General features: G+C 33.2%; 1 protein-coding gene across 1 annotated transcript; it reads right to left on the reverse strand.

The window, feature by feature from the left end:
- Positions 1–11,298: 11,298 nt before the first annotated feature.
- Positions 11,299–13,389, reverse strand: LOC123663707. The gene has a single exon (XM_045598373.1). The coding sequence runs from the start codon at positions 13,387–13,389 to the stop codon at positions 11,299–11,301; it is 2,091 nt and encodes a 696-aa protein (XP_045454329.1).
- Positions 13,390–21,569: the final 8,180 nt, after the last annotated feature.

Below are 21,569 nucleotides of genomic sequence, written 5' to 3' on the forward strand. Positions count from 1 at the left end.
GACGGTACGAAGTTCGCTCGATCAGTTAGTTTTTAACATTAATTTTTAATAATTTTAGTTCCATTTTTGAATGAGTAGGAAACAACCTCAATCCGCATCCGACGCCATAACTCCTATACTCATGTCTTACTTCGCTCGGCTCCCGATTTCGGATTATGTTACCGCCTAACGTATGTCCATTTGATAGTTACATAAAATATATAAACTTACTAAAATATGATTTATTGTGGTATCTTTTTGTGTCACGATGTACATTAACGATAAACTCCCAAACTACTGAACCAATTTTTATCAAATTTTGTAAGCATCTGTAATAACTGTAAACCGGTAGGTGACGTTACTATCGGTATGAGATAGGGTAGCTTTTATCTCAATCGGACTCAGTAGGTGGCACTGCTATCGGTATGTAAGCAATCAAATTCAGTAGCTGTTTTCCGTGTAGGACAACATCTGCTGGGTCCGCTAGTATATAAATATATTTAAATATTGACTGTAATACCATATTTCATTTCATATTTGTAGTTTCTCATGACACAAACATCATTCATATTTCAAATATTTTTTAAGTAAACTAATTCATAGGAACATTTTAATTTTTACTAATCTTGTAAAAAATCAGTCGTGAGTTTGATTGTTTTATTTTAGATTCTTATTCTATTATTCTATTATTCTAATGAAATATTTTAATATTAAATTAAGTTGCCCGAAAACACACCCATTTTGAAAAAAAAACACAATTTTTTTTTTTTTAATATTCGTCGTTCATTACCGCTGCCATAGTTGCTAGTTACTCGTAGTTGCAGTCATTCATAGTTGTTAGGACAAACGCTCTTGTGTAGTTATGTAAATATTCTCCTTAACATCGGTAATAACGAGTTAGTTTCCAAGCAGATATTTGTATTTGTACTTTTTTTTTTTTTTTTTGATGTATCTGACTTAGATCCTATATTGTTTATGTGATGTGGGTATCGCTATCGTATCTTGGAGAGCACGTAAAGCCATCTTGATTATTACCATTGTCATTTGATAGTGGTGAAGATGTTTAGTAGCGACATCCACCAACTCGTAGTTGAGAAGTGTAGTGGATTAAGCTTCAACCTATTTAATACTTTAAGTTACTTGCAGAGTATCGAAGGTTTGAAAATTATCTGTGGCTGTTTCAGTCTTTTTATTCAATAAAATGCTATCTGACATATTGGAATAATGACATGTGATAGCCGAGATAAAGATATATATATATATATATATATATATATATATATATATATATATATATATATATATATATATATATATATATATATATAAGTTACTACTATTTATTACCAATATCTTTTTGCGTTTTTTTCTTTTAATACAAATTGAAAAACACAAAATAAATAAAGACAAGAGAGCTAATTACATCTTTCTCATAGCACTGAACCGGCTCGGTCACGATCCCATAACTCATGGGGAAGCAGAGAACGCGACTACCTTAAAATATTATGTCACAAATGACCAGAACTTCTTTGAAAAGATAAACTTTTTGACCAATTATGGGACATGAGCGGCGTTTCCAAAAATCGTATATATGCTTTTTTATCTCGGATCAAACTTTAGTTGACGTGTCTGATGCAATCTGTGCGATTAACCACGTTACAGGTTCATCTCTAAGAAAAATATTCGTCTTGCAACAGTTCCTTATGACAAGATAATAAGATTGAAAATAGTCTGTAGCAAAATTTTCCTAATTGTCAATTTATCGTGGATACACGTAAAATTGTTAGTCACGAATGAGATGGTACTTTGACTGTTTACAATTTTATATTATAAGTTGACACGCCATTTTGGTTTCAATAGTTTTTTTAATACTTTTTGAGATCGTGCCGCATATTTTATTTCTTTATAACTTTAACAATGGCTTCTGTTTGCTTTAATTGTTTGTTGCCTATCTAAAGTTTTATTCGTTTTGGTGACACTACACATTTTATACTTAATTATTTACAGGAAATGTTTGATACTAACATTCAATGATCTTTACATTAATATGAACCGTATTTGTCTAAGACTTAAAAGATATTGCAATGAAAAAAGTTTGTTTTCTATTTGATTATATTAAGTTAAAAAAATAGTTCTGGGTGAGACTCCTGCTCATGACAAACACATTCAAAATCCATATTTATGTTCATAAAGATTAAAAGTGTATCTTTATTTATAATGCGGTCTAACTACGTTTTCAGCCTGTAATATCCCACTACTGGGCATAGGCCTCTTTCCCCATGTAGGAGAAGGATCAGAGCTTAATCCACCACGCTGCTCCAATGCGGGTTGGCGGATATATTCCCTACTGTGAGTAACGATCGCTATCTAACTACTATTATGTCAAAAATTCATCTCGCTTCAGTCTGTAATATCCCACTAATGGGCACAGGCCTCTTTTCCCATGTAGGAGAAGGATCAGAGCTTAATCCACCACGCTGCTCCAATGCGGGTTGGCGGATATGTTCTCTACTATGAGTAACGATCGCTATCAGGTCTACATGATAACAACCAGGTCCGACGGCTTAACGTGCTCCCCGAGACACGGTAGGGAGGCCCACAAGAACTGCACAACTTTCAAACTGAATTATGTGCTAAACACTAATAAAAAAAAGACTAATTACAATGAAACTATGAAACAACCCCTCCATTTCTCTCCATGCCTAATTTATTTCATTCATTATCCCGCTATCGGTCGGCTTTTTAAGTTCCAGGATGGTAGTGGAACTATGTTATTACCCCACGGGAACCCACGGGAAGAGAGTGGTGGCTATATTCTTTACTGCCGTAACCACATTAACATTATTAATTAAGCAGTAACATTATTAATTTTTTTATATTCAAGAAATATGTTTTCAGTGTTTTGGATGTAAATACTAGCTTATACGCTCTAGCAAAAGGCTCCAACCCCGATTATTGATTCAACTCATTTAACTATAACCAGCTTCAATTATAATTCTATTCATTAAATTGTAATATTTTCTTTTCTCTTCACGAAAAAAAAAACAATAAACAATAAAAACAACTTTTTAATAATTCCCCTTGTGTCCGTTCCGATCAAAGTGAAAAATTATGAAACCTTTCAAATTAAAAAAATAAAAATAAAATAACAGCAACACAAAGCGAATCCCCGGAATTCCTTTGGTTTGTGTCGAATTTTTTCTTAGGGCATCTCCAACCCTTTCACAGGGGGGAAGGTGATACATATCTACTTAGATATTAATAAAAATAATAGTAAAAGAGTTCGATGCGATTTAAGTAGGTAATTTCAATTCAGGCAGCAAGTAACCTTTAGTAACCGACTGTTAAAAGTAGTTTACAATCCAATTATTTATCTGCCTTTTCATATAAGTTAGTTAATACCTAAGGCTATGTTAATGTTAATATTACAATTATTTATTTTAATGATTTTTAAAGACGAATTGTGAATCTTAAAGCTACACGCTAATTCGCCTCTTTCTTTCAACATCTAGAAATAAAAATGGGTTCTTATGATTAATCATCTTATAAAAACACTTCGTAAATGCACAGATTATATTAATATTATTTAAAAAAATATTCCTTTTTTTCTTCTATAAGAAATCTGTATAACGTAAATTTTGCTATTAAGTATTAAAATTAAGTAAACAGCGTGATTCAATTAATTTTTCATTTAAGCAAAACAAAAATTTATAGGTCGCAGTCGGTCGTAAATGCATAATTAAATATTTTCTCACATAAAGTAAGTAGTCTTTAAATTAAAAAAGTACTAATGTTTCGACAATTCATAATAATAATAACAGTTTGCCACCGCCTCCCGGTCTACACAGCGTCGATTCGTGTGTTAATTGTTTGTCCTTCATTATTTCATCTTCAATTGCCCTTTTGTTTCCATTCTTTTCATTCGTTCTCCAGTCTTTCTTCCAGCAAACGATCTCGTTCATTTTTCAGTCTTTTCAATGGCCCACCGAATTATTTCCTTCGTCATCATTAACTTGCTGGATTTGTTTTTTTTGTTTTTTTTTAGGTCCCCGTCATTCATTCTTTTGGGTGGAAATTTGGAGACTCAATGGCTATTATATTTGGCTATGTTTCAATAAAGTTTTCAGAGAGTTAATAAGCAATTTTAAATTCCCTCGTATGCTTGTAGAATAGAAAGTCGCTCCTTTTTTTAACAGCTCGTAATAAAGTAAAATTGAACTTGAATATACCTATATAGGACACACATATAGAAACTTTATACATTATTATGTAAGAAGTGTATATATAGCCTTTTATTCTGGCACATAAACTGATACACATTCAATTTTTTTTTATTTAATTTACTTTAAAAAAAATATTCGATGAAACTATTGAGTAATCTTTAGTACAAGTAACAAGCTGACCCAGCGAACTTGACGCAGCCGTTATTTTTTTCCGTAAATATAAATAAATAAATATCTTATATCATACACACACGGTCGTCTGTTCCTATGGTAAGCAACTTTATGCTTGTGTTATAGGTAATGGCCGGCTGATATAGCTAAATACTTTTTTTGAGAAATTTACATAGAAATATCACATATATAAATAGTTAAATAGAAATATTACACCCAGACTCAGGCGGGAATCGAACCCGCAGCCCGCGGAGCAGAAAAACAGGGCCACTACAAACTGCGGCAACGAGCTAGTCGAACATACATGTATTATGTTGTTTTTTTATTAAATTATCTTCCATACAAACTTTTTTCTAACAGTAAGAAAACATAACATATAAAAATATACAAATCGTGTACATACATTTCATCGATTCATTTTAATATTAGGATTATAATTCTTAACTTATATATAAGTTAGATAGATAGATATATCAAAGCACCAAAACCAAAACAAAAGCACAGTAATCGACTAGTCAAATATTATTTTGTATGTATTTTTATTTAGGAACTGACGATGATGACTGTTATTCATTTAAACACCCACTCTGACAGCGCGGTAAGTAGCTCCGTAGGGACTAAGTATTTGGCATTTGAAAAAAATTGCAAAAACAAAATGAAAGACCAGCTAATCTAAATTGGTGTGGTCTACATAACAATGACGACAAAATATTTTAACTAACAGAAGCTTAGTTTTTTTCACTGGAATATTGTTTTGCTACTTAATTTTTTTTTCTTCACTTTCATTGTTTTAATATATGTATGTATGCGTCGTTTAGTTTCTTTATTACTCGCAGTCCTCTATTCCTACGACAGGGACTTTATGCCTATCTTTTAGGTGACAGCCAACCCCTTACACAATTTAATTGTATTATCACCTCACTCTTGTATAAAGAGGAGTTGAATAAGCAATGGGACGTTAGCTAATACAATGCAGTTTAAACAACACCAAAGGAAAAAATGAAATGTACAGTTAATACTTTGATTAAAATATTAAATCCGTGTGATAAGAAAAAATAAAAATAATTTGTTTTGCTAATGTTACTGTAATCAGTACCAATACTTACCTACTTCATTCGTTATTTTTTTTTTCGGCAGGTAATTAGCATTATTATAAAAACTCCATTAAGATTTAAATGTCTACAAGAGATTTAGAAAAAAATGTATTTCAAAACAAAAAATTAGATTTTTTTTTTATTTCATATTTTGTAAATAATTATTTTCGTCAAAAATTTTCAGATTTTTCATTAGAATCAGTAAAAAATGTATAGTTCAACCTTGTAATAGTTAATAGTTTGTAAAGCAACATCTCGCTACGAGACCAAGGCTTCTATGTATAAATAAGATGGCAGACCTGTAACAAACTAAGTCAGCCCTTGTTTATAATAGTAGATCTTTCTCATTTTGTAGTAAATACTTTTGGTCATTATCTCTAAGGGAAAAGTATACGTGTACAAAAAATTTTTCACTGCTGAGCATAGGCTTCTATCTTCATGTAGGAGAAGAATCAGAGCTTAATTCACCACGCTGCTGCAATGCGGGTTGACGGATATATTGCCAACTATGAGTAACGATCGCTATCAAGTGTATATAATAAAAACCAGGACCGACGGCTTAACGTGATCTCTGAGGCACGGTGGGGAGACCCACAAGGACTGCACAAACACCCAGACCAGAATATCAGGTTTAGATATCGTCAGTAATATTTAATTTATATTAAATTGTAAAGCTACAAAAAAAAAACTCTAACTTCTAAACAATAGAAAATGACAAATGATTTAATGAATACAAATCAAAGATAAATTATAAGAAACCCAATACAGAATTTATAACAATCTTCGTCGAGAGACAATCAGAACAGTACTCGAAGTGGCGGGACGTCAGAGGGTCACTGAGGACCCTTAGCCAAAGGGTTGTTACAAACGAAAATTTCAAAACTGTTGATTTGTAGAAAATTCCTATTGGTACTCGAGATTGCCGTGTTACGTGTTATGATGGGGACTGGGGCAATGGGAATCGGTAATGTCTTATTATTACTTAACTCATTGGGATTAATGGCTTTTAATAGTGTAAAATAGCACAACGATGTATTATTATGAAGAAAAAATATCAATGGAGCAGTCGATTTTTGATATGATATTAAAAAATGTTTAGAATTTCCTAATGTATGGAACACAGAAATTAAATCGTACAAAATTGAAAAAATATTATAATATATTTGACTATTACGTGTTCTTTACTTTTTAAATATATTTTCGATTTCTTTTAATTGGTATTTGATGTTGGTTTTGGTCTTATTTTACAAACAAGCTACTTTTATATATGTATTATATTAAAACTATATATTTTATTTTATACTAGATATAAAGTATAAATTTTTTTTATCGTAAAATACTTAAAATAGACTATGAATTTGCTTTCTGTATTTTGTAGATGAAATGCATCAAAATCATAAATACTTTTATTAATCAATAACTCTATTACTATTATCATACTATATTAATTAAAATTATTAAGAATGTGTAGTATAATACTCATTTGTTTAATAGAAATCGATAGCAGATTCAATGGATACTTACCTAATTGGTTCCATTCGATTGTGAGGTTTGTTTTTCACTTGTCATTTTCCGACAGATTGCGCCAGAGGGCACTAGAGTCGATTGCTTTCAGTTCCCCGAATATCTCTTTGAACTTCAATATCTTGACATATTGTTGTTTTCGAACATGATATTTTAAGAGAAATATAACTCATCTTTGGGGGACTTTTTTCGAAAACTCCGATCACTAATCACGACGAAATAAGCAATTTTTATTTTTTTTTAAATCCTACAAACAGTTCTTATGCTGGTTAACGTAATGAAAGTATTATTTAATGATTGGATAGAGATGAGGTTTATTAAGCTACAAATCTCTTGAAACTTATCTTGTATATAAATAAGTATGAATGTTGCTAAGCACATAACTCGAGAGCAAACGTTGTTTTGCCATATATGTTATTAACCCCCTTGATCCCCCCCCCGTATATCTTCCGGATATAAAAAATAGATGTTAGCTGATTCTCAGACCTCAAATTCAATCACAGAAAAAATTTCATAAAAATTGGTCCACTCGTTTCGGAGGAGTATTGTAACTAACATTGTGACACGAGAATGTTTTATATGACAATAAACCAATAATATTACACATAAATTTCACTATATCATCTTCCAAGTGTGTCTTAGTTCAGAATATATCAGAAAGATATTTAATAACCATGAATAAATAACCATCATTTATTATTATATTAACTTTTAATGAAATACTATTTCAAAGCCGTACAAACACTAATTTCAATTAAACAAAACTTTATATCAATTCGAACACGACTAAACTAATTTCATATTAACTTTAAACGATGCTATATTAAAAAAGCTATAAACAAACAAACAGAATTCGAATCGGTTGCAATTTGAGGTCGTTTCGATCGGCATTCGCCTGCCGAAATCAATTAAGAGCTTGTAATAGCCAACATACAATAATGACATAAAAAAATTAGACAACACGCTGAAATATCTCTTAAAACTAAAGTCATAAGGCTTAGAAACATTTTAATGAAATGTTAAATATAAAATTGTCGCACTCCGCTAAGATATAATTCAAAGAAGTCTCGGATTACTTAAAATGACTGCCAAAGCGAGTCATTACAGGATTTTTTCTTAGTTTTCAATATGAAAAAAGTAAAAAATACGATGCAACGACCGCGGTAAGATCAAAGGAGAATTCACGATGCTCTGTCACGCTCACTCCTGAATGACAAAGCGAGATGGTGATACATTAGGAATAAAAATGGTCTTTTGTGTAAAAAGCCGCGGTACAGAAGGTGTTAATCACTATCAAGTGAATGTGATGCGATGCGAGGAGAAATTGTAATTGTGTTACATAGTACGAATATTGCAATTATAACATCTTAGGAAGTTAGGACGTTTGATCAACACGTGTTATGTTCTTTATAACATACGAATGGTTTTATAATTAAATGAATATTTAGGGTACTCTAGATATTGTAAATAAACGCTTTATTTTTTATTTATTGAATACAATACATAATACAACACTTTTGGGTCTTATCACTAAAATTACTACATCTTCTTTAAGTTTGATGGCTTGTGCTAAGAGCATAGATGATTTTGACAATGTCACGTAGAATGGAGAACACGCGTAGGATCAGTTAATATAAAAATAAGAGGTTACAACCTTATATAATACATTGTAGTTAGCTGAAAATAAAACGACACAAACGTTGCAATGAATTAATTAATATATAGTTACAAATATATTAGGCTGTTTCGAAAACAATCACGAAATTAAATTACCAACACCTTAGGAATGTTTACAACTTTTTTGCATCTTAGCAGTAATGGACTATGATAGCAGTGTCATAACAAATGTCACAATAAAGGGGAGTTTTCACTCTGACACACATTGTACTGAATTGAAGGCTTTTTCCAATATGTCTATAAATGTAACTAGTAAGAGTTAAACTCTAGATCTCTCGCGCACTAACTTATCGACGACTTGTCACAGCAATTGGCTTGTGGTTCACTAGTACAATCCCTGTATACGACAAATATGCATTTGTATGGCCCATACAGAATATCGTGATCAGGCCTGTGCTTGTAATGTGGTGTGTGTTTCCCGAGCCCCAACAAATGGTTCACGATACCCATTGCTTGTGAGACATTATTTCTTTATCTATTTGAATATATCTTAAAAACCTATGTACCAGTTTCCAATATTATCGTTAAACCTTATAGCAAAGACAGTAACTTACCGCTCTTTCATTTATTTGCACTGGTTTGCGTCACTTAAAAGGAAAACAAAAGATATATCAATTATTTTTATAAAATGGGGTCGGTAATTCTAATTAAAACATAAACTTATATTAATTAAAACGTTCCTAAAAATAATTTCGTTACGTACACGACGACCTCTTCTTTAAACTTCGAATTCTTACGTACAGAGCAAGTAATTAAATGGTCCGATTAAAAGTTTCCCCGCACTAGCTTTTTACGTCGCTGCCTGGAATTCGCTTACTTTGTCATCGACTTGAACTTGAGCTTAGCGCTGAACTTAATAATAGTTAATGTTATTTATATATCTAAACTTATTCACGTATTTTGGCAATTTAAAGAAAAAACAAACTAAAAATACATATATCTATATGTATAAAATGAATGTTTGTCTTGTGTGTACTTTATAGAATCGTAAACTATGCATTTGATCATGTCATGATCTTCAGCAAAGTGTTGTGCATGAGTCCACAAAGGTTTCTGTGGTGGTGCGACCAAGAAAAAAAAGAGTAGCAACGCGCGCAGTGTACAACAGCTAGTATTATAATAAATTGTGAAACTGTTATTTTCCATACTTTCAGATAAACAGATGACACAAACTTTGTTAAATAATTAATAGTTAATGACTAAATTACTCAAAAAAATATCGTTCCTTCGTATAATACTGTACATAGGTAAGTGTGAGACGTTGTGCTTATAGAATATAGGTACTAGATATATTTAACTGGTAGACATAAAACGGTCTTATGGTAATTTACCAGAACAAATTAAAAGCAAACGAATACAATTATAATCTATATTTACAAGTAATCACTTAACCTGATTAACAAATATTTTGACTTCAATCTCTGATCAAAAGCAAAAAGCCTTTCCCATTTTAAAAGTACATAACGCAAAAAAAACACTTAGCACCTTAAAAGAAATGTCAGTTTAATATTTATACACCTTTAGCTGCAAGTGGCTTAAAGAAAATGTTTTTGTAACTAAGGAGACATCGGGATTAAAAATGAACGCATAAATCACGATCTTCGGTCCTAATTAATTCCTCCAGGGCTGGGGAAAGGGTTGAAATATTTAAAAAGTTCCCTTATTATCGTCTCTGCTTCGTTTCAGGTGTATAATATAGGGGAGGTCAGCTCAAAACGGCCACCTTAACTTTGAGTTAAAAAAAAACCTATCAAACGATTGATTTTCAACAAGAATTTTATACGGATGGGAAAAGAGTTTATTAAATTTATGATTTGTGGAATTTAAAGTCTCGAAAATTGAAATAATAAGCATATGATGTCCAAATTACGACAACTTGTAAAAAAACCGCTTTGCCCGAGCGGCCGCCTAAAGCGGCCAAGGGGGCAAGGGCAAATTGGCCAGCCCCAAAGATACTGCGTTAAATTGTTTCTTTTTCTTATTTAACATACTTGACGAAATGAAAATTTCCAAAAAATATAAAAGAATATTATTTATTAACCAAAAAAATTGGTATTAAGTTTACCCGTCTTATACCCTGTTGCCATTTTAAACCAGATACAGTTTTGTGTAATTTTCATTATTTTAACTGAACTCGATATAATTCTTAAAATTAATATAAATTATTTACTTTGAAACCTTAAGTCATAAAAGTTCTATTAAAATAAACCTCAAGGAACTTTAACACAGGCTTAATATTAATTAACATTTTTAACAATCAACAAATACCTACTGCTCATACATTACATTCTCAGTCTGAGTTTCTACTAACTAAAAATTGTCATTATTTTAATCAATAGGCCTTAAAATTTCTTTAATCTTAACTAAGCATACTGTATATTTTAAACATCTCAGTCATTAAATTTCTTTTAAACCTTTAGAAACTTAACACAGTCTTTTGTTATTTTTTTAAATAATTATCAGGTACATCTTTTACACTACATATATAAGTATTTCAACAGTCTTAACATTTTCAATCACAATTAATCCTCTTAAACTTATAAACCTTTGTCAAAAATAATAATAATAATATGTGGGTACAAAACAAAAATAATAATCAACCTTGATAATTCTTTTGCCCCGTAATCATTTTAGATTTGTTGACAATTATCACAATAGTAAGCTCCGACTCCGGAGTATGCCGTACAGGTTTCATGAGCCCATAATTGGCAGTCATCACAACGAATCCAATCCTCTACGGGCGGGTCTTCGTATGGCTCCATGCAAATTAGGCAAATATAATGTTCGTTTGTAGCCTTATTACTGCTCTTTTGAGCATCCTTATTTACAGTCTCTTTTTCTTTATTATAATTTGTACGACTTTTAAGTCTTTTTTTCATTCCAGATGACCCTGCCTTTTCAGACAATTTGTTCTTTAAGTTCTTAACTACTCTCTTCGCTTTGTCAGCATCAGCTTTTTGTTTCTTTGTGAACTTCTTCCTTTGTTCGTCCTTTATTGGGGTACTTGTTAAAATTTCAGCCCGTTGAGTTATTCTTCTTCTGGAAGTTATATTTCGTCTCATTTTTGGCAAAGGTTTTAATGCCATTGGGCTTATGTAGTACATATTTGGGCCTGCAGCAGAATCGTCTGAATGGGGTTTTGTAACCGGTGAATTCCTCGTAATAGGCGGTGTAACTGGCCGTTCTGTAGTCATAGGAGTATTACACAGGTTATCAGGAACCATTGCTCTGATCGAATTCAATTGTAGGTTATCAAGAATAGTCGTAGTAGGCCTTTCAGATAGTAGTGGTGATAGTGTGGCTTGTGGGTTTTCAGAGATAGTTACTATTGTAGCTTGTTCATTATTTATAAATTGATCGATAACCGAAGAGGATAATATTTTGGAATAATTTCTATCTGCTATTATTTGGTCAATAATTGAAGGAGAAGGAGTTCTAGAGTGATCTACATCTACTGGCAATGTGTTTTTTCGCTGTTGATCACTAAATGGTATCGGGTCTTCCATACTAGGTGGATTCTCCATAGTTGTTGCTGGCAAAAATTCAGCATCATCAAAGATGTATCTATTTGGAGGCCACAAGCCCGTTTTCTCGAAACCACTGACAGCATTCTGGGTCGTTGCAGCTCGCAAATAGGCAGCACCAAACAAACTGGCGACATCTTTTTGATTTATTATACGACCCACATGTGTTTTCTGGAAAGTCGCCACACCACGCTCAAAATATGTCTTTAATGGCCCATAAATACATAGATCTAGTGGTTGCATCCTGTGTGTAGTGTGTGGTGCCGGTGATACAAATATGACATGACACTTGGAGGCGAGTTCTAAAGCTGGTAAGTATTTGTGTGACTCGTGATTATCCATGATAAGCAGTACTTTTTTTTCTGCTGTCGGACGGACTGCGTCTATGAAGAAACGAAGCCATTCCAAGAACACAGTGCCATTGGTCCACCCATTATCACTTACAGTTGCCTGTGTGCCAGGCGGCGCTCCATCTAGAAGGTTCGGTATCATTCTTTTTCGTGCGAAAATCATAAAGGGTGGTAAGAAGGAACCCGCAGCATTACAGCAACAAATAACTGTGGTCGTTTTTCCTCGCTCAGTACTGGCAATGAAACCCACTTGCTTTTTGCCCAGTCTTGTTAAAACTCTAGGTGGTTTGTTGGCAGACGTTTGAATACCCGTCTCGTCCATATTATAGACGCGCATAGCATCAATTTGGTGCTTCTCAATTTCAGTTTCAAGGAGGTCAAAAAATCTATATATTTGGGATCTGTTAAATCCCCGAGCTCTGGCTATAGACGTAGGTTCAGGTCGTCGTAAAGTCAAATTAGGATGACGCTTGATAAATCCTTTATAAAAGTCGTGGCCAGCAGTTCCATTCTTAAAAGGATTAGGAATATTGTTTGCTTTAGCAAACTGGAAAACGAGGTGCAAAAAGTCCTCCTTTGTTAGTCCAAAGAAAAGATTATCCATATGGAATACGTACTCTAAGAGTTCTTCTTCCTGCTGTGGAGTAAAAACGGCTTTATATCTCCCAAGTTTCTTTTTCGCAGATCCTGTCGCAATGTGTCTTCTTAGAGTAGTGCGAGGGATATTATATTTAAGTGCGATAGATTTAACAGATCCACGCTTATCATTTACCTCTTTAATCGCCCGTGCCATAAGATTTTCATCCCATGATCCCTGGTTGGTTTTTCTTTTATAATTGTTCACCATCTAAACAAAATAATTTAGTATTATCTATCTAATCATAATATTTTTTAGTAGGGCAAAGCGGTCAGTTGGCCGCTTTGCCCGGGCCGCTTTACCTTATTCGGCCATCTTGTTTTAAAATGCGGCTGCTCATACTTTTATGCATTTACATTTTAGCAAATTTTACACAAATCAAGCCAAATAGATAAGAAACAATACACGTGTTGTAAAAGGATTTAAATATAAAGAGGTATGATCAAAACAGGATGAACTTACCTTGCATTTTTTTAACAAAACATCTAAAAATATTATTTTCAACACTGTGGCCAAGTGATCGTTCCCAGCGTTACCGAATGACTGCCCGGCGTGGGGCGGGAGGTTTCTTATGTGACAAAACGGCAACGTCGCACTGTCATTTTAAATAACCAAAAAATTAAGAGTAGCCGCTTTGCCTCCTATGACCGCTTTGAGCTGACCTCCCCTATATTTATAAAGATTGTTTCATACACTAGGAATTTATAACTTTTTGTCTCTCATGTGTTAGACATACGAAAATGAAGTTCAGCAATCAACACTATTCCAAAACCACTGTCTCATGACTAACATGTAACAGTATTTTTACATTCCCCTACTAATAATTCGTGTTTAAAAATCACATTTTTTAATAGTTAATTCACTTTTATTTTTTAACTGATTACATTACAGCCTATACAGTCCACTGCTGGACATAGGCCTCCACAAGTTTACGCCAAAAATAACGTGAACTCATGTGTTTTGCCATAGTCACCACGCTGGGCAGGCGGGTTGGTGACCGCAGTACTGGCTTTGTCGCACCGAAGACGCTGCTGCCCGTCTTCGGCCTGTGTATTTCAAAGCCAGCAGTTGGATGGTTATCCCGCCATCGGTCGGCTTCTTAAGTTCCAAGGTGGTTGTGGAACCTTGTTATCCCTTAGTCGCCTCTTACGACACCCACGGGAAGAGAAGGGGTGGCTAAATTCTTTAGTGCCGTAGCCACATAGCTGATTAACATTTTATTATTTTCTGGGTTCTGGTGTCGCAAAACTATGCTCTTTATGTGACAATGGAACCATTGGAACCATGTAGGAGACAAGAGAGTTCGTTAGGCCAACAGTGTCCACTGCTCCATTGGTATATTTATAATGTAAAAATAATAATAAAAATTAAATAAATAAATAAAATAATATTTAAAATTGTTCAAGTTATTTAGTTGCAAGAGTATGAATTTAATTATTTTTCTAATCCGAAGTATCACTTTAACACCTGAACACTACAACAATGTTTAGTACTTATCTTGATACGACAAAAAATTAATCCATCTCACAGTTGAAGGAACACGAATGAATCCAAACATCTATGGGAACTCAAAACTACGATTCATCGATTTTTTCCTCACTGATTGTAACGACGAATTGATAAAATCAAAATCAACCAAAAGCCATCTCTAATACAACTTAATAAAGATCACAATAAAATATTTAACTTGCAAACTTAATTTTGTTGGTAATTGATTCATCTTATAGTTCAATAAAATAGTCTTTACTATATTGTTGATAAGGTTGATATTGTTGGAGGTTTTTGATCAATATCCACACTTGAACGGCATTATGTATAAATAGTGGACAATCGATGAGCTTCAAGATCGAAATCAATCAGAGTGACGGTAGGTGGCAACCGAATTACGATTGAGAAATTATACTACCACTAACTAGGTGTATACTCTACTTAAAGTTAACTTTTTTTTGTTAAATATACCATATATTATAAAATATATTTAATCATGACGTAGTCAAAGAGAATTAAATTAAATTAAAGAGTTTGTATGTTTGTTTCTAAATAATAATAATCTCTCATAAAATTCATTTTTATACCTATGATATTATTTACATAATTTATTATAAATTTACAATGTTTTCTTTTTATATATAGTAAAAAGGTCATAAAAAATAAGCAATCGGCTAGGTCCGAAAAGTAAGACTTTGTTTATCAAACCACGCTTCTTCTGGTCAATATGGATCGCGTATAAAGGAATACTGTGACATTATTTTACGAATTTTTATCATCAATTATAAAATCCGTAATTTAAAGAGAAATTTAATACACAAAAAAAAAGAAACAGATAATTTCAAGTAGAGCACATTTCGTGTTGTTTGTTACAGTTTCAAGTATCAATATTTATTGAATCGAGTCAATAATGTTGAATAATTAAACACGTTCTAGCGTTTCTGAAAGTTATATTAATGTATTAAAATTGTTATCTTTAAAACAGGATTTCGTTTTTGTATTTCCATATTTCTAATAATTAAATTGGATGTATTGTGTTTACCGAATATATATATTAAAAAACAAAAAAAAATCCAAAACATTATATCAAGTAACATCTTGAGTTATCACCACTAAGGAAAGCTAAACAGCGTATAACAGAGTCACTTCAACAGATAATGAAGTAGTAATGCAGTTTAAAACAATTAACTGTAGCGCTAGTGGTCGAAGACTCGGTCAAAAAAATGTTTTTTTTTTTGTTTTTTTTTTTATATCACTAGGTAGGCAAACAAGCGTACGGCTCGCCTGATGGTAAAAGATTACCGTAGCTTATAGACACGCCTGCAACACCAGAAGCATCGCAAGCGCATTGCCGACCCAATCCCCAATCCCCAATCCCCCCAGGAGCTCTGGTCACCTTACTCACCAATAGGAACACAATACTGCTTGAAAATAGTATTATTTAGCTGTGATCTTCTGTAAGGTCGAGGTACTACCCCAGTCGGGCTGCTCCAGATCTTAAGCAGGAAATTCCTGCTGTACCCTACCTCAGTTAGTGTTTTATCTTATACACATGGACTTTGGTCGTGGCCTAAGCTTTTATGCTCGTTTTCTGCATATTCCATATTATTATTGACATCCAATTATTATTATTTTTAATACTAGAAAAATTGAAGTAAGAATGGTTTACAATAATATCAATATACTTATAAAAAGTAACCGTCTGTGCATTTTTGCGCAAACTTCTAATTTTTTTTTTTTTTTTTTTGTTATTAAATTGCATCCACGCAATGTTAGATTTAGTGGCTAAATGATCATGTTTATTGAGATACAAAGATCTAGATCATTATTACTGTAGATATATACATATCACATATATTGCTATAAAAGTAATAAATATTATTAATTTAACACAATACATATTTAAAATACGTCAATTTAACTCCAGGATACAATCGACACGCGTTGTCCTACAAATTCGTTAAAGCAGCAGGTGAAAAATTTGTCGGTACAGTTCGGTATTTCCGCGCAATTATTAGTCGGTTGAGTGTAATTAAAGTTTGTTAAATTCTCACCTAATTAGGTTAAAGTGGAGGAAGTAATCGAGTACCGTATCAAAAGCGTTACGATTTTATGTCAAAGAAAATATAAGAAAATATAAGAAATAATAATTCTGCAAAAGTTTTTTTTTTTTTTTACTATTACATTAAAAGAACTTACTAAAAAAGCCAATGTTGTATTGTAAAATTTATTAAATTTGGACAACACACTCTTGGAAAATAGCTTTTTATACGATCAGGATTCAAGTCTCCAATAACAATGCGGTATTGCAGGTTGGCGGTGGCGGACATACAAATCTCATTCTAAAACCACAATTAATTTAACCAAAGAAAAAACGTTAAATTTTATATCTAAAAGCTCAAACCCTGACGTATAAACACTTCCAAGCATAGCTGCAGTGAAACTGAGAAGCACCATTTCATGCGAATTATAAAGAAGTGGAACATATAGGAAGGTACTGAGAAGCTGGCGACCGCACTGTACAATATACATAAAAAAAAATATCGATATCAAATTTTTGGTGTAGAAAATGCTATAGCGTGCCTTCTCAATGGTTAAAATATATACTGAATGTAAACTAATTGCTATGTGATTATAAATAAACCTTTAACCTTCGAATTCATTACCCATACAACATTAATTGTCAGTTAATTAGTCTGTCTATACGAAAAAAAAATGTAACAAGTGCTTATATCCGGGAAACACATGCGGCCTTCGCGCTAATGGATCACAATCCGTATTCAATGTTATTTCACTGGAATTTCACTTATTTGCCAACAATGCGCAGATGATGTCTGATCATGTACAGTAATTAACCAGAAACGTAGTGTCAGATCCATTAATATTATAAGTTAAAAAATATACTGCAACTTTTGAGTTTCCAAGTGCTAAATTTATGATTATAAATAATGCAATAAAGTATTGTTGGGATGCGTCATCAGTTCATCATCATCAGTTCAGCCTATTGCAGTCCACGGCTGGACATAGGCCTCCCCAAGTTCACGCCAGTCATCCCGGTTTTCCGCAATCCTCATCCAGCCTACACCGGCAATCTTACGTAGATCGTCGGTCCAACGGGCCGGAGGACGTCCCACACTGCGTTTGCCAACACGATCTCCACTCCAGGGCCCGTCTACTCCAACGGCCATCGGTCCTGCGATACAAATGACCATGTGATAATAGAATGAATAATAGAAAGAATATAGACATGGGAAAATTATTCGGGATCTTTGTAACCATACAATAACATGCGTGTCTAGGTTTTTAACCGACTTCCAAAAAAGGAAGAAGTTCTCAATTCCACTGTATTTTTTATTTTTTTATGTATGTTACATCAGAACTTTTGACTGTGTGGACCGATTTCGACAATTTTTTTTTTAATCGAAAGGTGGTGTGTGTCAATTGGTCCCATTTAAATTTATTTGAGATCTAACAACTACTTTTCGAGTTATATCTAATAATGCGTTTTTACTTGACGCTTTTTTCGTCGACCTACGTTGTATTATACCGCATAACTTTCTACTGGATTTACCGATTTTGATAATTATTTTTTGTTGAAAAGGAGATATCCCTAGTTTAGTACCATGACAAGGAAACCAGGAGCTGATGATGGGATCCCAGAGAAATCGAGGGAAACTCTTAAAATCCGCAATAACTTTTTACTGGGTGTACCGATTTTGATAATTTTTAATTTAATCGAAAGCTGATGTTTCTCATGTGGTCACATATAAATTTTTTGAGATCTGATAACTACTTTTTGAGTAATATTTGATAACGCGTAGTTACTTGACTATTTTTTCGTCGATCTACGTTGTATTACTCGTCGATGTAACTGAAGTCGGTTTTTTTTTTCGTTTGCGAGCAAACACAATTATTGTTAAGAAGAGACATATTGGTACTCTGCCATGAAAAAGCTAGGACGAACAAAATAACTAACAAAAGTGTAGTCATTAATTATTATAATTATATTAAAGCGATTTCTGGGGTAGCTTTAAATAAATCGTAAAATAGTTTTCAGTTAGTGATTTACAAAAACATTGAAACACTTACTTGAAATTTTAAATTAAAATTTGATTGATCAATTTAATATAATCATAAAGACATTTTTGAAAATAGGATGACTCAAAAATATATTTGGTTTATTACGAAATTAAACAAAATATAAGAATAATAACGTACTGTGTGGCTACGGTACTAAAGAATATAGCCACCCCCTCTCTTCCCGTGGGTGTCGTAAGAGGTGACTAAGGGATAACACAGTTCCGCTACCACCATGGAACTTAAAAAGCCCACCGGTGGCGGGATAACCATCCGACTGCTGGCTTTGAAATACACAGGCCGAAGACGGGCAGCAGCGTCTTCGGTGCGACAAAGCCAGCCCTGCGGTCACCAACCCGCCTGCCCAGCGTGGTGACTATGGGCAAAACACATGAGTTCACGTTATTTTTTGCGCAAACTCGTGGAGGCCTATATCCAGCAGTGGACTGTATAGGCTGTAATGATGATGAAGAATAATAAAGATATCTCTTACATGTAGAAAGAGGTCTATGCCCAGCAGTGGGCTATTACAGGCAAAATGCGATGCGAATGCGATACACATTTAATGATAAAACACATTAAATAAATAGTAGTCGTCCCAGTGGTCGATATTCGACCATAATTAGTTTAAATTATAAGTTTGAACATTATTAAGGTTCACAAAAACAAAAAGTATATGTGTGTGTCAATCGCCCCGAACCACTCGGCACCACCCCACACCGCCCCGCACCGCATCGCAACGCCCCACACGGCCCTGCACAGTCCCGCACCTCCTCGCACCGTCACGCACTGCACGCACCGCACCGCACCGCACCAAAACGCACCGCACCGTTCGGCACCGCACCGCACCGCGCCAAACCGCAACGCACCAAACCGCAGCGGACGAAGTCGCGGGCTCAGCTAGTTAACTATAAGTGTCCTTGTGCATAAGTTTCGTAAAAGGAGGTACATAGTTTTTGCTTCACGTCTTAATAAATACGAGTAGATATATATTTGATATATCAGTTTGATAAAACATTATTTGAGGAAAATAAATATATCATTTTTATTGCAAAAATATTGATTAATTCAATTAATTGACTATACAAAATACTTCAGAAATAACTGTCTTGCTGTAGAAATCTTCGAATGCAGAATCCTGTATCTTGATTAATCCGCTAGTCGGTCGTAAAAAATGACTGCGTCGCGAGTAATTAAGAATGTCCATTAGTAGAATATAATACATTTTCAATAATGTACCACCCACAGCTTTATGTTCATTAAATAAATAAAATAAAATTATTTTCTTTATAACCTATTCTAAGAATAATAATAGGTAATCGTCCCACACTCAACGGCCTCCAGTAGAATAATCCTTTTGCGGTGATCCAAAATGTCATACATCTGTCATAAATCTGCTACATACAGATGTAGCACGATTTACTAATACTTAGCGCATTTTTTTTTCTTTTACACAACTATAACTTCAAGCAAGCGCAAGGCTCGCCTGGACACAAGCGATTTACCACAGGAATACAAAAGTCCCTGAAATTTAGCGGTGATCTGTAACTTTGAGGTACTTCCCAATCAGGCTGCTCCAGATTTTGAGCAGTATAATTCCTGGATGGTCCTACCTCAATGATAGTACAACAATAAAGTCATCAGCTGGTATCACCATTGGGTCTCTAAATGGGACTGAATAAAAATAATGTTCCACGTTTCTCATATACAGTTTGGTGTATACTTTTTCTACCAAGAATAACGATAAGGGTCATGATAATTACGAGGAGTTACAGCTTATGTGCTCCCCGAGGAACAGTGGGAAGGAATAGCGATCAGGTGTTCATAGTCACAGAACAACCGAAGTCTACAGTTTTGTACCGTCCAAAGCACGATGTTAATAATGCAAAAATACAAATATCTGTCCCAGCAGAAATAGAACCCGCAATCGTCGGTACAGAACTTCATACTTCTAAATCTAATCATAAAAAATATCGTGAAATAATTTCGGTCGACCTCGTTCAACACTCAATAAATAATATCATATCAAACTAACGCACATTAATCAAACGATAAATCAAAAAAAGTAATTATAATATAAAATATTTACAAGCAAATACAACAGAAACGTTTTAATCATGATATATTGTAACGAAATTTTGATAAAAATCAGCACTACTATTATAGTTTGAAATAAGCGATAAATACATATATATTTAAATAACCGGTTATTATAAATATTCAAAGCTTTTACAAATACTTTTAATAGTATTTTTATAATTTAAAGAAGTCAATACAAACGTACAGACAATCTGTTAGTACTATTATTTTTTATCTTATTATTAACACCTGTTAATGATTGTTCATCTTGTTGGGAAATTTATTATTATACTCAGTAAACCAAGAAAAAAGTAGAGAGAGGGATAGGATAAAGAAACTACTCTTTTTCTTCTACTTTTAATATAAGGAAGCTTTTGGTGAGCAGTAACACATTAAGAAACTGTTTTAATTCATTATGGGATAGTGTTTCCTAAGTACCTATATGTTACGTTACATTATTGTACCACGTCTTTAAGCGATGTACCCAAAGATATGTCTAAGAAAATGAGGAATTTTATTCGTATATAACTTTTTTATACCTTCAACTTATATGTTTTATATCTCAAATTAAATAATAAAAAACATAAAAACTGTAATGTCACTAATAAAGTCGCAAGCTATAACTAGTCTAGCATAAAATGTCACAACTCACATCAAGATCGTCATTAAATCGATTTCGAATAACATTAACATAATAATTACAGTTTAAAGCTGTCATCATAATTTATACAGCAATAAAATATAAT

The sequence above is a fragment of the Melitaea cinxia genome, chromosome 20 (assembly GCF_905220565.1).
Source record: "Melitaea cinxia chromosome 20, ilMelCinx1.1, whole genome shotgun sequence".
Taxonomy (NCBI): Eukaryota; Metazoa; Arthropoda; class Insecta; order Lepidoptera; family Nymphalidae; genus Melitaea; species Melitaea cinxia.